Source organism: Cricetulus griseus, chromosome 6 (genome assembly GCF_003668045.3).
Source record: "Cricetulus griseus strain 17A/GY chromosome 6, alternate assembly CriGri-PICRH-1.0, whole genome shotgun sequence".
In the NCBI taxonomy this organism is placed as follows: Eukaryota; Metazoa; Chordata; class Mammalia; order Rodentia; family Cricetidae; genus Cricetulus; species Cricetulus griseus.
In genome coordinates, this window is record NC_048599.1 from 46,502,811 (window position 1) to 46,519,880 (window position 17,070).

Consider the following 17,070-nt stretch of genomic DNA (forward strand, 5'->3'; position numbering starts at 1 on the left):
CACTGATGTTTATTAGGGAGCCCATGAGCTCAGCAAGAAAGAGGGAAGCCCAAATCCCCAGTGACCCACCCCCAGGGGGAGAGAAAACAATAGCAGGAATGGTGTTGGGTGTTAACGATGACCATAGGGGTCCCCTAGAACTACCAGAGCAGCAGGAGGGGGGTGGTGGTTGGAGAAGCTAGTGGCCCCAGCCATGTACGGTAGATCTTTACAGAGATTCTTTACAGCCGTGCCTGTGTTTACTCATGTGCTGCTTGTCTATGGAAAAGACTGTTAAGCTGTCAAATAGTGAACTACCTCGGTAGTTCCCGATGCCGTGATCATGGTTTTGGTCTCGTTTCTTTTAGGTTACCTCTGTTTCAGGCCAGTGCTTTTGCATTTTTGGCCCCTGCTCGAGCCATCCTGTCTTTAGATAAATGGAAATGTAACACCACAGGTAATTGCAGTTATTTCCACATATGTCATTGGGGTCCTTTAAAGCAGGTGGAAAGGGGGCCTGGACACCATGCCAATAATTGAGCATAGAATGTAGTGGCCCGTAAGCAGCTTAGAACGCTCCAGTCTGTGGACTGTGCCTGTTCTGTCTTTACATCCTCTCTTCATCCCTAACCCTAGGGCAAGCAAGGGCCAGAAATGACTTCATTTCTGTTTGCCAATGAAGCTGATAAATATGGGGATAGGATGGAAAAATATTTGTGCTATTTTCCTGCCTCTCTCTTTCAGTGGATTGTATGACTTACCATAATCACTCTCTTGCTGCATCAGCATCCCTTCTCTGAAACATCTTTGCTTTTTAAGAATCTGGCTACTGTGGTTTTCTGCAAATGACTTTCATTCCCCTTCCTTAATGATTGCAAAGATCCTTATGGAACCTGATAAGCTCAAGGAATTTGAGAAAGTCAGACCTGTTGTACTCTCAGAATAGTTGTATTTTGAGATTCTAGGAGCCAAGCTTTCCTGATTCCCCTTGCTTTCCCTGCTCCTAGGCATTACTTTGTGACCACTGATTTTGATTTAGGAACTGGAAAAGGCCCTGCTTCATCTAGGTTTTTAAAACCTCTGTCCACAGCCTTGCTGTTGGGCATTTCAGGTATTTGCTTGCAAGGATTGGTTTCTGTGAAGCTGGCACTAGCTGGTAGCACCACTTCAGTCAGCCTTTGACACATTGAGAAGCTTTTTCAACCAGTACATTTCATTATGTTAGTTCATTTCCAAGCATAAGTCCTACTGTCACAGGTTAAGTTTTAGGAATTGATACTTAAAACAATGAAAAACAATTTAAGGTTATTATAAATATGTGCTATGAAACATTAGTGTCACTCTAGAAAAACTTTGTCTTTTCTTTTTGTTTTCAAGAGATTACAGTTGCCAATGGGACGGCAGAGCTGCTGGAACACATCTGGCATCCCCGGATCCAAGAGGTAAAGGATGAGCACTGGCCTCCTGTGTCTTCTTGTGTCTCTTCTTACCTTTGTTGCCAATTGTGCCCAAGAAACTACAGCTGCTTTTATAAATCTCTTTTGTTTTCAGCTACTAGACTATTTAGTTGAGCTTTATGTCATTAGTCCCCAGGCATGCCTGCTCATGTCCTCCAGGGAGGCTTGTGAGTGAGGCTTGTTGGCTGTCAGCAGAAGAGTTCTGGTACTCTGTGTCTGCCTGTTGTTAGCTGTCTTGTTGCTGTGTTGGAATGCTGAAACAGCTTGAAGAGAGAAAGCTCAGTGTCAGAGGCTTTGTCCACCTTGACAGGGGGAGGTCATGGACAGCTATTTAGCCCATGGCAGCCAGGAAGAAAGCAAGGGATGCAAGAAGGGGCCAAGGCAAGATAGAGTTCCCAAAGACACATCTCAGTGCCACTTCCTCCAGTTAGGTCCCATCTCTCAGTAATGTCCTCATATTTATGAGCCATCCATTGACTATCTAATTGTCTCTGGAATCTTCATGATGGACACATCCAGAGGTATGTTTGACTAACATGGACATCTCAGTACAAGCAAGTTAATAGTCACACTTATTTGTTGAAAGAAAGGTAATTTTTTGGGGGCCAAAGTACATTTGAGCAGAGTTGATTGAAGCTGTCCCCAGGTACAAAAAACTAGCTGATGAGTGTGTGTATATGTTTATATTGTCACCATGAAATCTTTAGACTTTGTCCAAATATCATTCTATGTGACGACATTCCTTCAGAATTTCTGTCAGCAACTCTGTCTTTTGAATGTCTTTTGGGGGCTTTGCCTGTTAAAGCTGACTGTACTGCAGTAGCCTGCAGGGCTGGATTGAAAATGGGCTCTTTTGAGAACTGGTGGGTTTGTCCATCTCACCCGCAGTGAGAAGGCAGGCAGATTTGTCTTCAGTCCATTTCTGCAGCTACCCTTAAAGTGGCTATGTGAGAAACCTCTAGGTAGGGCCCTGGAGACTGTTCCAGCTGTCATGCTGCTATATGATATGACCTGTGGCCTTGCCGAAATGTCAGTTGTGGTTGCAGGTGACATCACTCTCAAACTCTGCCCTTCTTTGTTTCAGATCCAGGGAGCTATCATCATGTCCTCATTGATAGAAGTGGTCATCGGCCTCCTTGGCCTGCCTGGGGCTCTACTGAGGTATATCGGACCCCTGACCATCACCCCCACTGTGGCCCTCATTGGCCTCTCTGGTTTCCAGGCAGCAGGAGAGAGAGCAGGGAAGCACTGGGGCATTGCCATGCTGTAAGTGTTCTGAGAGAACTCCAGGGGTGGAGACAGTTCTTACCACTGTGTGGGACAGCCTGAAACAGTCACACTAACTTGGGAAGAAAGAAATCTGTGAAGATAAAATGTTTGGACACTTTTAAGTTTTATTCAAGTTATGTGTGGGCTAATTAAGTGATTATTTTAGATCAGAGTTTAGACATGTAAACAGTCACAGAACTCCAAAGGCAGACAGCCGTGGTATGTGGAGAAGGGAAAACTGTTGGATATAGTCAGATAGCGGTTGCCCTTGCCCCTGCTTTTGAGGTCATGCTAAGTCACATGCAAGGGAAGCTACATTGTTTAATGAGACTGGCAGCAGAGCGCTGTTACCAAAGGACCTTTGGATGCTTAACTGATCTCAGAGCTGTGCACTCCAATGGCAAGGCCACAGTTTCTCGTAGAACCTGCCTTCTTTCTGTATAGAACATGAAATACATTGAAGGTGTCAGTCAGTATTGTATATTAATGAAGACATAGGATTTTAATCATTTGTAAGACTTGAGAATTCAGCAGGTGTAAGGATTATATCATAGGTTAATTCATTGAAGAAGCTATAATTTTACCAACTAATAAATTTGAAAATGAATAAGAGCTTTAATGTTTTTGTTTTGTTTAGGAAATATTCCATTTTTCTTTTAAGTGAAAAGTTTTGTTACAAAGGGAAGGGAGGGAGGAAGGAAAGAGAAAAGAGGTAAAGAGATACAGACAGAGGACAGAAGAGAAGAGAGAAATAGGACTGTCTCCCCTTCAGGAGAACAGTGGGAAAGAGAGAAATATTCCATTTTAAATAATAGGCAGCATTTATTAATTTTTTTTTACTGTGCCTCTGTGCTTCCTATAGTATTTACATAGGAGGTTGAAATTAGTGTTCTACTTGTTTAACAACTGAAGAAACAGAAGCACAGAGAGGGAATGTGACTTGAGCCACACAGCTGGTCTGTGGCCGAGATTATCTTTTATTTTCACACTTCACCAAAGGTCAGTCAAAACATTCTCCATATAAGCATATGTATGTAGATGCCATAAGGGGTTTTTAACTCAGTGGACTGGGGTGAGTACCAGAAAGGTGGTGCTGTGTCTATAAAACATTAAAATTTAAGACCCATAACAAAAAGATTAAGGGGGAAAACACATAGGAGCTTAAAAAAAAAAAAAAAAGAAAGAAAGAAAGAAAAAAAATTAAATTTGGTATAAACAACTCCTAGTCAGCAAAGAATTGTAACAATTGCTAATAATTTAGCAGGTAACAGTAGCAGCACTAATAACTAACCATGGAGTGATTAGAGTTGTCCTGGAGAGAATTTATTAAGAGAAATAAAGTATGTGTAACCTTTTCTCTCCAGTAGCTAGCAAATCAGGGGGAAGTTAATAAAAGTAGAAATAAAGTTAATAAAAAAGAAAACGGATGAAAGTAATACCCAAAAGTCATCTGTCTGAGCTGAAAACCCTTACAGGCTCGCTTCTGGTAAGGCTGAGATGAGCAGAGTAGTGTGTGCACTTATGAAGGGTTAACTCCAGACAAGAGAGATAGATAACGAGAACAATGAGAAATAGAAATGGCCAAAAAGTCCTTTTAGGAGTTCCATGGCCTCCACAGGCATCCTCTGTATGCGTCCACACAAGCTTGTAGCTACCCCATAAACTCTGTAGCTAGTTCTCCCGTGTGCCTCTTCACTTGCTGCTCCACGCAGGACACACTGACTCCCAAGCCATTTCCTCTGCTGCCTTTCTCGTTTTAGTAGTGTCATAGGCACACTTCTACTTTGTCTCGATTACCCCCTTCCCATTTGCCACATGCAGCCCAGAACAAGTTCTGCATGTTTTCCTCTCTGGGGCTTTGCTCCTCATTGGTCCCCAGCTTCCTTGCCCCACCCCTTTCTGACCATTTCTAGCCTGTGTAGGGCTTAAGCCATTAGGTCTCCCAGGACCTTTCCTCTGTTCCCTCTTGAAATTCCAGTTTAGACACAAGCTAATCTTTCCTTAGCTAATCTTTCCTAAATCTCCCCCACTCCGCCTCATGGTGAGTTTCTTAAATATATTTGAAAAGAGAACAGTACAGTGCAGGTGGGTGTTGCTTGACACAAAGGTGACAGGTAGGGTTGGGGCTCATTGGGGTATCATAGATAGTGTTCATCTTGAATAAATAGGTCATTTTTAATACTCTGTTTTGACATGTTGGCTTTGGCTTTTTGTAAATTCTGTCCCAGAGGAACTGAAGTGACTTGAGCCCCATAAATGTTTTCAACCTTGACCTAACCTGTCAGACGTTGATGGGTTATCCCTTCACTCAAGTGCCTCTGCAGGCAGCCTGTGCTCAGCCAGCATTAGGAGTGTAGCCAGGAAGTGGGTCTTCTTAGCTAGTAATGCTGTCTCAGCAATTGGAACACTTAAGCTTAGCTTTAAGGACACTCTCTTGTCAACTTTACCTTAGGTGTCAAATGAAAAAAGTCACTGGAAACAGAGGATTAGATCCTGTTCGTTGGTTCAGCACATCCTGTGTCTCTGTATTGTTTTTTTCATACTGTCTACTTGCAAGGATGAGAAATGGCTTCCAACTTGACAGCCATTTGGACCTTCAGGCTGATGAGGAAGTGCCAGGATCCTGGGATTAGGAAGTTCTGTAGTCAACCCAGGCATTCCTGCCTCTAGGACAGATGTAGCAGTAATTAAAGCTCAGGCTGCAGATCTAGACCTTATCACCAAGTAGTTCTACCAGTGTGACCCTGAAGGGTTAACTTAGTGCCTGGGGAAAGAGCATGGTCACAGAAGCTGCCCCACAAGAAGCTGTGCAGTTTTACCTTGTTTTCAAAAGTAACTTATATTCAATATAAAGAAATCAGAAGATAAAGAAAAGTGGGAAAAATAGTCACCGATCACCTTAAAATGTAAACTTGATCCTTGGTGGCATTTGGATCATGTCCTTCCCTCTTGTTGGTGTATATGTGGGCATGTGTATACATTTCCCTCCTGTTGGTGTGGATGTGAGCATGCGTACACAGTTCCCTCCTGTTGGTATGTACAATAGTTTTTTGGTTGCTTCGAGATGATTTCTGGTTGTAAATATACTCTCTGGTGTTATTTTATCTGTCATCATTTCCCTTCCATGGAGTGAGTGAGCTTTCCTATTCTCTGAATTTTCTTACTCTAGTCAGTATCAAGAAATGGTAGGCCAGCTGCTTGTGACATCTTTTTCCAGATGGTAACATTTCCAAATTGTAGTGAGAAGGGCTAGCACAAGTTTAGGTGAATGAACTGAACATGTGTAACCAATTAAAACTGAGTCATTTTAATGCATAGATATAACAACCTTTAATTTTGTGAATTTTCTTTTTCTTCTCAGGACGATTTTCCTAGTGTTACTATTCTCGCAGTATGCCAGAAATGTTAAATTTCCTCTTCCAATTTATAAATCTAAGAAAGGATGGACTGCATACAGATTACAACTTTTCAAAATGTTTCCTGTGAGTAGCTCATCACCCCACCCACAGCACAGTATGCCTTTCTTTACATGTAAGATGCTTATGTTTGCATGTAAGGTAAAGGAAAGATATAGGGAGACCCTACTACATCTCTGTGATGATGACATTGAAGGACTTGATCCTCACAGCCTTAAAGTTTAGATGCCGTATAAGGTTCCAGTTCCAAGATAAGATTACATTATTTTGCAGTGTCACAGAAGGACTCTTGTCAGTGGCTCTAAGATGTGACCCCACGTGGTCTCTACAGGCATTCTGCCCATTCTTTTACTAGCCAGACTTTGGAAAGTAAAATGAATTTACCTGCATAAGCAATTCCACTGAAACACTTGTTCTACATAGTACTGATGATGGCGGGCTTGGGGTGGTGGTTACCCGGTAGGAGGGGATGCATTACCCAACAAAGATTCTGCCCTTGACCACTCTAGATAATCCTGGCTATCCTCGTGTCCTGGCTGCTGTGCTTCATCTTCACGGTGACTGATGTCTTCCCTTCCAACAGCACCGACTATGGCTACTATGCACGCACAGATGCCAGGAAGGGTGTACTTCTGGTAGCCCCATGGTTTAAGGTTCCATACCCATGTAAGTATCATGAAGGCCCCCCTGGGAGGGGCTGGAAGTAGGCAAAAGGTTGATCTAAGAATGTCTGTTTACCTGGACATTTTTCTAATCATGTATGTGTATGCACATGTTTGCATGTGCATATGCAGGCACAGGTATGGAGGTCAGAGGCTAATCTCAGACTTGGCTCTCATCTTCCCCTTGTTGGGAATAGGGTATCTTTGTTGTTTGCCACTGCATACTCCAGACTAGCTATGCTGTGAACTAAAGGGCTTCTCCGTTTCTCACCTCCCATCTCTGGAGAAGCACTGGTATTGTAGATATGCACTACTGTGTGGGTTCTGGGGATTTCAACTCATGTCCTCATGCTTCAGATGGCAAACATTTTACCCACCAAGCCTCCTCCCTAACCCCGAAGCCTGAACATCTTAATGGCTTTTTGGTCATTAGAGAATCAGACAGGGAAAAGGGAAGATCTTGTCTCCCAGAGGTCAGTCACCCACACACAGTCACTGACCAGTTCCCCTCTCAGGTTAACTACTTGGCCTTCTGAGCCATATTAGGCTCTGAAATCCTGGGCAGGTGCCCTGGCCAATGTGAGCTGTGATGGCAAAAATTTGAGGGCCACTGCTGATAAAGACAGGCATGAAGCTACTTGGTACCAGAGCTGCCACAATGAAAAGACCTGGAGATTAGCTCGCTTGCTGCCTGCCTGGCAGAGTTCATGTGATCATTTTACTTTGGTCACAGCTGAGGTAGTAAACTGACACTTATAAGCAGCCGGAAGATAGAGTTCAGGCTTCAGTGTTGGGTAACTCATGGCACAGAGCATGGATCTCCACCCAAAAGGTCACCTGGAGTCATATGCAGCATTCCACAGATCCCAGCCCTGAACTTCACAGGAGCCAGTGCTCAGAGTGCTCTTCCCAACATTTTGGGTTTTCTTAGAGTTGAAGCATGAACTTAGCTGGGTTGAGCCAGTTTCCTCTTGAGCTGTCTTGTTTTCTTATTTTACAATGAGAAAACCAAAAAGCAAGAAAAGCAAAGAATATTAAGGTTAGGTCAAAGATGACTCCTCCAAGCATGCTGACTGGTGGTAATGTCGGCAATCCGCCTTTTTGTTCTTGGTACTTTCTGAAAGCTGTAACAGGCTTAGCCTTCTAAAATAACATTCTCACCATGTGGCATCTCAGAGAGTATTTATATATACCTATCCTGTTTCTAGAAAAATGTGCTCAGTTCATAAACACACCTATAAGCCAAGATAAAGTGAGATTAAAGATCACTTGGTAAGGCATATTAGGAGGATGGAACAGAGAAAGAGCCTGTGTATCTACATGGCCTGCCCAAGCATGTGGCTTCCAAGCTGACAGCCAGCAGGAACGAATACAGGCCACCAGCTGTTCCTGTAAGGGGCTCTCAAAGGGCACCTCAGGACCCACTTATGAGATGGCATCACCGTGAGAGTGAGTGAGCTCACAGGGTTCTTTTCAGGGACAGCCTTCAGCTGCCAAGAGCTATTGAATTGTCTTTTAAAACTTAGTTCCTCTGAGTAAAAAGCCACCAGCAAGACCCAGTTCTATGCACTTTTCCAGCAATTTGGATCAATCTAGAGAGGACATTTTTCAAATATCACAAGCCATGTCCTCAGCCTTCAACATAGGAAGGATTGCCTGGATTAATGTTAATTTAAGGATTTCCAGTCCAAGATGTCAGTAATGCCAAGACCGAAGATCTGTTGTAACACACTGAAAAAGTAGGTAAGCCAGGCATAGCATGTCCTTATAGATAATACCAGCTCTCACAAGACCGAGGCAAAAGGATGATAAGTTTGAGACCACATGGGTGGACTAAAATTAAGTTAGTAAGGCAAGTTCTAGTTAGTAGAAGAGAGAAAGTAACAGCTGTAAGGTAGAAGTCAAAAAGTTGTGTGTGTATAGAATGAAAAGAGACAAGTGGATTCAGAGTTTAAGAAGGAGCTGGAGAGAGATCTCAGTGGTTAAGAGCACTTCCAGAGGACCTGGCTTCTGTTCCTAGCACCCACATGGTGGTTCACAAACGATCTGTAGCTCCAGTTCCAGGAGATCTGATGCCCTCTTATTGGGCGCTGTGTGCACCGCATACACATGGTGCATGGTCATACATGTAGGTAAAACACTTGTATACTTAGTATACGTGAAATAAAAGTAAGTCTTAGAAACAAATACTTCAAATTTAATTGTTGATATAAAGGACTTTCAGAGATCAGACTTGGAGTTCAAGTAAAAGGCAAAAGAAAAAAAAATTAAAAATAAGAGACTTCTAGCTGTGCGGTGGTGGCACACACCTTTAATCCCAGCACTCGGGAGGCAGAGGCAGGTGGATCTCTGTGAGTTCGAGACCAGGTTGGTCTACAGAGCAAATTCCAGGATAGGTTCCAAAGTTACAGAGAAACCCTGCCTCGAAAAACCAAAAAAAAAAAAAAAAAAAAAAAAAGACTTCTAAGAAAAATTTAAAATGTACTCAATGAAAAATGGTATAGGTTGAGTCTTCCTGTTTTCCAAAGTGATTGGGGCCCTGATATCTTAGATTTCAGATAGTTTTGGACTGGGAATGTCTGCATACTGTAATGCTGTGTCCCCAGTACAATGAGGATGGGTCTAAGCATGAAGGTTATCTGCGTTTCACTCACCTGATACACAGCTTCAAGGTAATTTATATTCTTTTTAGAATAGTGCTTTTTTTTTTTTAATGTTGTATGGGTACTTTGCCTTCAAGTATATCTGTGCATTAGTTTCCTGCCTGGTGCCTATGGAGGCCAGAAGAGGGTGTTGGATCCTCTGAACTGGAGTTACAGATGATTGTGAGCTGTCATCTGAATGCCTAGAATTGAATAAAGCACAGAGCTCCTCCCCCTTCTGCATTTTGACTGTAATCTAGCACATAGGGTTAGGTTTGGAATTTTTTACTTGAGATGTCATGTTCTAAAAAAAAAAAATTCAGATTTTGCAACATTTCATACACACACACACACACACACACACACACACACACACACACACACAGAGGTTTTTTTGAGACAGGGTTTCTCTGTGTAGCCCTAGTTGTCCTAGAACTATTGTAGACCAGGCTGGCCTCAATCTCACAGGGATCCTCCTGCCTCTGCCTCACAAGTGCTGGGATTAAAGGCGTGCACCACCACCACCTGGCCACATTTCATATTTTAAATTAGAGATGTTCGACTGAAAATGGTAGAATATAATAGGAAACTTCCCTCAAAACCAGGGAATGGAACATTCTCTAAAGGGAAACCATCATGCTACAGTCTAAGTACTGTAACAGAAGAGATTTTGTTCTAAAACCTCAGATGGAACTTGATAAATAGGGTCCTTGAACCAACCCTGAAAGTGCGGGCCGACACCGTGACTGGGCACAGCCTGTGACACCCCTTGGGAATGACACCTTATGCCTCTTGCTCCAGCTGTGTCTGCCTCCTCTGATTGCTCCCAGGGTTGGACAGCCCCAGGCAGGAGCACTGCTCACTTTCCAGCCCTTTTTGTATATTCTGCTTTGAATGTCTTTCTCTTTCTAAACCTATCTTCATTTGAACTTGAACCATCACGCTGTTAGTGGTCATCTCAGAGTGCCCAGAGCTACAGGGCTGGCTCCCGCCCCAGAACCGATCTTCCCACTGTGTGGTATCTGGGTTATTATTTCAAATGGTTCAAGGAAGAAGGGCAAGTGACTTTATCAAGGAAAGAAAAATGTTCAATAAGAGTTAGGCAAATGCAGATGCTCAAATGAAATTACAATGGGAATTTTGTTTGCTTTAAAATAAAAGTTAAACCTGCTAGTAACAAGGTGGGATTACGTTTGCTTTGTGGTGTCCTTGACTGTTGAACTAGAGTAGTTGTGACTTTTCACTTGGTGCCACTACTTTGTACCATGATTCTACAGCTGTGCTATGAATCCAATACAAATTCCTATTCCAAACCAGGAATGTAATCCCAGACCTGTAATCCCCACACTCTGAAAACTGATGCAGGAGGTTTGCCATGAGTTTGAGGCCTGTCTGGGCTACATAGTGAATACTAGGCCATCCAAGGACACTGTCTCAAAAAACCAATTTCCATCTCACCATAGCAGGCAGTGTTAAATTACACTTTAGTGGATGCTAGGAACGTGACTTTGAAGAAGAGAATCCCCCACCTCTTCAGTTTGGTGACTGTTTTCTTCTTAAATAAAGATGAGGAAGTCAACCCTCACTGAGGCCCCTACTCCATGACCTTCCCAGATACCTGGTGTGATTTAAGATTTAAAAGCAAACAGTTTCCAAGAACTTAAGAATCCTGCAGAGATCTTGCAGAGTTCCCTGAGGTCCTTGTAACCTTAGCCAGTCCCTACAGGTAAGTGGACACATCTTTCATGGTGTTTTCCCTCCTCAGTTCAGTGGGGGATGCCCACCGTCTCTGCGGCTGGTGTTATTGGCATGCTCAGTGCCGTCGTAGCCAGTATCATCGAGTCCATCGGTGACTACTATGCCTGTGCCAGGCTCTCCTGCGCCCCACCACCTCCTATCCATGCTATAAACAGGTATGTCCTAAGCAGACATGCTCATCTAGCTTTGGGGAAGAAGCTGAGAGCTTCAGATGACAGCAACCAAACCATAACTGGCCGTTTGTCTTTGGCTAAGTCACTGCCCCGGTTGTCTCATCCATGGCACAGAGCAGCATCTACCAGTCCCTTCTTCCCAGTTTCTCCAGCTTATATAGAGGTAGATACATGTCTCCTTAGTGTGGAACCAGTGAAACAAACACCACATGCTGCCGTTGTTCTTTGCTTGGTTTTGATATGTGTCTATTTTGATTTTCTGTTTTCTTGTTTTCCCAAGTACCCCCAGCCCTAAGAACTCAGAATTATTTCTGAGCTGAAGAAAATTCTATTTTTCTCTCATTCAGTCTTGACTGCCATAGTCTGACCAATGGCACGACAGTTTTTCTGCAACCGATAGTAACTGTTGTAGATCTGTTGGTGAATGTATTTCAGTTGCCCTTGGGGGTAATCTGTTGACAGTCATGGGTCACAGGATGAACAAAAACAGCTCCAGAGAGTGTTCCCCGTGAGCTGTGGGGTTTGTACCTCTTTAGCTTCTAGAAGTCTTTTAAGAAATTGTTCCTAAGGAAGACAGAAAGGAGCACAGGCCACACCTCCCTGTTGTTGTCCCTCCAGCATGAGTCAGCATGACTTACATGAACTTTTTGGGGGTTCTTTAAGGCTTTTCACAGTTCTCTCCAGCAGAGCTGTTACATGTGAGACTACTGAGCTCAATTTTTAAAAAAAAGATTCAAAGCCAGGTGGCGGTGGCACATGCCTTTAATCCCAGCACTTGGGAGGCAGAGGCAGTCACCCTGGTCTGCAAAGAGTTCAGGACAGCTAGGGCTGTGTCTAATGGGCAGTGTGGAGGTAACCCTCTTAGGGTTGCTGAGCATATGGGGGGTGGGGTTGTCCTCAGCTAGTCAGAGAAGAGACCTGATATTCTACACACTGCCACCGCTTATCACCATGGCCCTCCCAAGGGGCATCATTCTTGTAGGTTTCAAATTTTAAGAGCTAGTTTGATGTTTCCTGTGAGTGACTGTTTCTCTTTCTCCCATTTCTTTACTTTTAGGGGTATTTTTGTGGAGGGTCTCTCCTGTGTTCTCGATGGCATATTTGGTACTGGGAATGGCTCTACTTCCTCCAGTCCCAATATTGGAGTTTTGGGAATTACAAAGGTACAAATGTTTTCCTAGTTAAGTGGTTGTCCATTCATTGATGGGTGTGCCCTGCAACCCTTCCATTATGATCTTCCTTCCCCATCTCCTTCTTGGATGAGCTTTGGAATGCCTGTTAGGAGAGACCACTCCTCACTTGGCCAGTCTGAGTAGGCATCTGGGTGTAGTTGTGGCTTCTTTCAGTCTCCAGACATTGATTAAGCATCTGCCTGTGTCAGACCTCTGCTGTAAGCAGAGGGAGTGCCTGATGAGAAAGTTGGAGTTTACAAACTGATGAGGGAAGACCCTCAGAACCCAATAGAGCATGGTGGATGAGAGATACCTGTCACTACAGAAAACTGTCCATCACATTAAATAGCAGCCTCAGATGTCTGGGACGGAATCCCTCTTGAGTGAAATTTGGGGAGTCATGGTGAAGAAGAGCCTGGATCTGAGCCCTCGACACTCAACCCTACTACGAAGTCTACCTGACCCTAGGTAGTGACATGTCAGTTGTCTCACCCCCAAATCCAGCTTCTGTAAGAAAGTCTACTTCAGACCTGTCAGCTTTATTACAGGCAATTAAACCTTATGTCCCAGTTGCCACAGGTAAACAGTGCTACTTGCCAGGATGTTAAGGTGTGCAGGTTGGCTCAGCAGCCATTGAATATTGTGTAACTAGAGATGTTGAGACTGGTTCCCTTTTCTTTATAGCCTGCATGAGTCACAGGGCTCTTTACCTGAGAATAAAATCTGGAAGCCTTCTAGATCTGTTTGACCCCTAGCCCCATGCAAGATTCTATACCCAGATAAAAAGAAACCCAGTATTAAGTTTGACTCATCTTGATTACAAATCCGGGTGAGAGGGAGCAGTGCTGAGATGCAGGGAGCACACCTGACTTGCTAATCTCCTAAGAGGCAGGGCTGGTGTGAGCTTGATCAACTTCAGCTGTGCCGATGGCACCATCTGCTGCCTATTGCTCCCAGCACGTGCCATGGAGGAGGAAGGCTTTGAGAGCACACTCCTTCTATGCCGATGTTGGAGTCCAAGTGTTGCCTGCAATAGGCAGCAGATGTGGAGCCCAGGAGGCCGAAGCAGGGGTTTGATGGGCACAGAGCGTTATTAACCAGCCGCCCCTGAGCCCATGGGCAAATTACTAGTTCCAGATAGGGTGGTTATAACATTGCTGAGTGGACCTTGTGTTTATCAAGCACCCTCCCTTCTGTAGCCTTACAGATAGGAACAGCTAAGGTCACTGAAAGGAAGCACCCTTTAGAACATGACCATGGTGCCTCGGGGAATGAGTGGTCTTTTAATGGTGCCAGTTTTTTTTTTTTCTAAAATGGCACCCCAATAGCACTCACTTAAATTTTGGTTGGGGGTGGGCAGTGTGCACGTGAGTGTAGTCCCCACAAAGCCAGAAGACAGCATCAGACCCCCTTGATGCTGAGCTGTAGACAGTTGTGAGCCTCTCAATGTGGGCATTGGACGAACAGTATGAGCTGTTAACCACTGGGCTATCTATCCCTTTGACCCACCAACACTAATGAATGAGTTGATTGATGTTATTCCCAGCCTTGGGAGCCATTTTTCTAGACTTAAAACCGTATCCATTCAAGGCACTCACTGACAAGTCCCTATCTGACTTAGAGCAGGAGGTGGGACTTGGAGCAGAAATGTTTGTCACTCTAGCCCTGTGGCCAGCTAGAAAGACTCCCTGCTTGGGGCAAGGAGGCATGAGCTCGGCACTGTGCTGAATGACTTGGAATAAGCTGCTTTTATGAACAGAGCACAGCCCCTAAGGTCTAGATCCATGCTGTCATAACATGGCAGTCAGTAGCCATGTAGCTGTGTACACTTAAATAGGTTAATGTTAAGATTTTACTTACCCAGTTACATTGACCAAATTTCAAGACTCAGTCATTGCACATGCTCAATGGCTGGCAGAGGACAGCACATTTTTGAAAACATAGCCACTGTAACAGTCTTTTAGACAGACAGGGCTGAGCTATTGAACCAGGCTTGGTATGAAAGGAGGGTGGTTTGTCCCCCACCCATCTGCCTGCATTTTCTGGCAGCTGTGCCATTTGCAGCTTTTATCCAGTTACTGCATTCCTTTGATGCAGAATTACGAACCTTCTTAACGGGGTTACCTAGTACCTCTACTGACTATAGTCCCCCGTCCCACAGAGAAGGCAATTTACATTAAATGTTTTTTACTCTTTTGGTTTTTGAGAGGCCCACCACCCAGCTTCCAAGTAAATCACACACAGAGGCTTATTCTTAGTTATAAATGCCCGGCCTTAGCTTGACTTGTTTCTAGCCAGCTTTTCTTAAATTAACCCTTCTACCTTTTGTCTCTGTGCTTTTATCTTTCTCTTTCTTTTTATGGGGGTGGGGGCCGGTGAGACAGGGTTTCTCTGTGGCTTTGGAGCCTGTCCTGGAAGTAGCTCTTGTAGACCAGGCTGGTCTTGAACTCACAGAGATATCTTTCTCTTTCATAAATCGTACTTTACTCTTTCTCTGTGGTTAGCTGCCTGGCTCCTGATGTCCTCTCCTTCCTCATTTCTCCCTCTATTTATTCCCTCTGCCTGCCAGCCCCACCTATCCTTGCTCCTGCCTCACTATTGGCCCTTCAGCTCTTTATTAGACCATCAGTTGTTTTTGCAGGCAAAGAATCACAGCTTCACAGAGTTAAACAAATGCAGCATAAACAAAAGTCACATACCTTAAAATAATATTCTACAACAGCTGTGAGCCACCATGTGGTTGCTGGGAATTGAACTCAGGACCTCTGGAAGAACAGCCAGTGCTCTTAAACCCTGAACTATATCTCCAGCCCAGAAACAATGCAATTTTTATCTATCCCCAGTCTAATGAACAGTCACAAATTAGATCCCAAAAGATGTTTGCTGCATGTGAAAGGCTCCCTTCTCATGCAATCAATACGTCAGTCCCTCTTGATTGGTCCTTCAGTTTGCATAATTTTCCCACTGTTTGCCTGTCCTTTGGTCCTAGTAGAGGCTAGATTGGAGCAATGGAGATTGCATATCATCTGTGACACCCCCCTTCCCCTGGCAGGTGCTTTCTGTTTTCTTATTTTTCTCTTTACCTCCTTTCTTCCTTTCCTCACTCTGCTCATTCATCCTTGTGCCCCTCACTAGCCTCAGTTCACTGCCTCCCCCTTCTGAGTGCTGGGAGTATAGAAGTGAGCCATCACATACTCCAAAGAAGTAGGTTATTTACAAATTAACAGATTTTTAACAAGGGACTAACAGTCTCTAGAAAGTTTACTCAGTGACAGAGAGCAAAGGAAGGGTCCAGAGGCAGTAAACCTAGGAGGAGGGACTATCACTTATCTGTGCTGGTCAGATAGGATTCACTCTGCTTCAGCTGCATCATGTCCTTTGATCCTTAAGGCAAAACCACGTGGCTTATCCATGGTAGAGAAAGGAGCCCGAGAGCCAGAGGGGCTGCATTATTAAGTCATTTAGTCAGAGGTACAGTGGACAAGCAAAGCAGTAGCCAGGCTCCAGAATTCTGCATTCTTAGACCCCTTCACTATACCAACTTTTATGGCAAGACAACATAAGGAGGTTAGGGTTAGAGGAGGTGCTTCCACAGATGGTAGGGGGATGTTTATCTGACTTTGGAAAATGGAGTGGAGCCACGAGGACTTCTGCTGGAATTCTTAGTGAAAAGTCGTGAAAAAGTGGGAGAGAGGCAGGAACAATTAAATGTAGCTGTTGCACCCATGACTCCAGCCCAGGAGGTCATTCCAGCCAAAGCCCACTCAACAAAAGTAACCACGTCCAGGGCCTGGGTAAACAGTCTTACCTAAGTCCTCCTGATTGCTGGGGTCACCTCCCCACAGCTGAAACAGAGTGAACTGAGGTGGTGGAAGAATGGAGCAAGGACAAGTGGGAGTCTTGGGTTGTCTCTATAGTAATTAGGTATTGAGGTCTAGTTCCTGTTAACTGAAAGTTTAAAGAACTCTTAGGTTCTGCCCAGGACACTGTCACATTTGCCTGGGTCCTGGGAGTCTGGGTAGAAGAATGGCAGCTAAGCTTATGTCTGCAACTGTTGTACCCACAGGTTGGCAGCCGCAGAGTGATCCAGTATGGCGCAGCACTCATGCTGGGCTTGGGCATGATTGGCAAGTTCAGTGCCCTGTTTGCATCCCTCCCAGACCCTGTGCTTGGAGCCCTCTTCTGCACACTCTTTGGTAAGAGTCCACTTCCCTGGTAGCAGCAAGCTTACCATCACCAACTGTTCTTCATGTTGGCTGATTCTCTTTAAAATCAAACTGCTTATTGTTACTCTTTGAACATAAGCTTTTACATACAGGGTTCAGTCTTAAGAATTCCCTGGGTTCAGTAGACATTTTATACAACAGGAACTCAACACTCAAAATTTGGCCCCCAAATGCATGCAAAACATACTTTTCTGTAAACATTTAACTTTGAACAAAGCACAAATACAGACTGGAAACAGTATTTCAGCTCAACCAAAAATAGTCATCATAAAAGGTGTAAAATAATGGGGGATGTTTTTAGCAAATAAGATCTAAC

The 17,070-nt window shown here is 44.1% G+C and overlaps 1 protein-coding gene across 4 annotated transcripts in view; it reads left to right on the plus strand.

Moving 5' to 3' along the window:
• Slc23a2 (solute carrier family 23 member 2) overlaps positions 1 to 17,070 on the plus strand; it is a 95,233-nt gene that overhangs the window by 69,397 nt on the left and 8,766 nt on the right. For 3 of the 4 annotated variants that reach the window (XM_027421723.2, XM_035446100.1, XM_027421725.2), the window contains exons 6-13: positions 348 to 436; positions 1,357 to 1,421; positions 2,521 to 2,702; positions 6,067 to 6,187; positions 6,631 to 6,787; positions 11,191 to 11,338; positions 12,414 to 12,519; positions 16,595 to 16,724. In XM_027421723.2, the coding sequence (XP_027277524.1) occupies positions 348 to 436; positions 1,357 to 1,421; positions 2,521 to 2,702; positions 6,067 to 6,187; positions 6,631 to 6,787; positions 11,191 to 11,338; positions 12,414 to 12,519; positions 16,595 to 16,724 (998 nt within the window). Of the gene's footprint in view, positions 1 to 347; positions 437 to 1,356; positions 1,422 to 2,520; positions 3,918 to 6,066; positions 6,188 to 6,630; positions 6,788 to 11,190; positions 11,339 to 12,413; positions 12,520 to 16,594; positions 16,725 to 17,070 lie in introns of those variants that run through there. The other variant, XM_027421726.2, reaches the window with a different exon arrangement.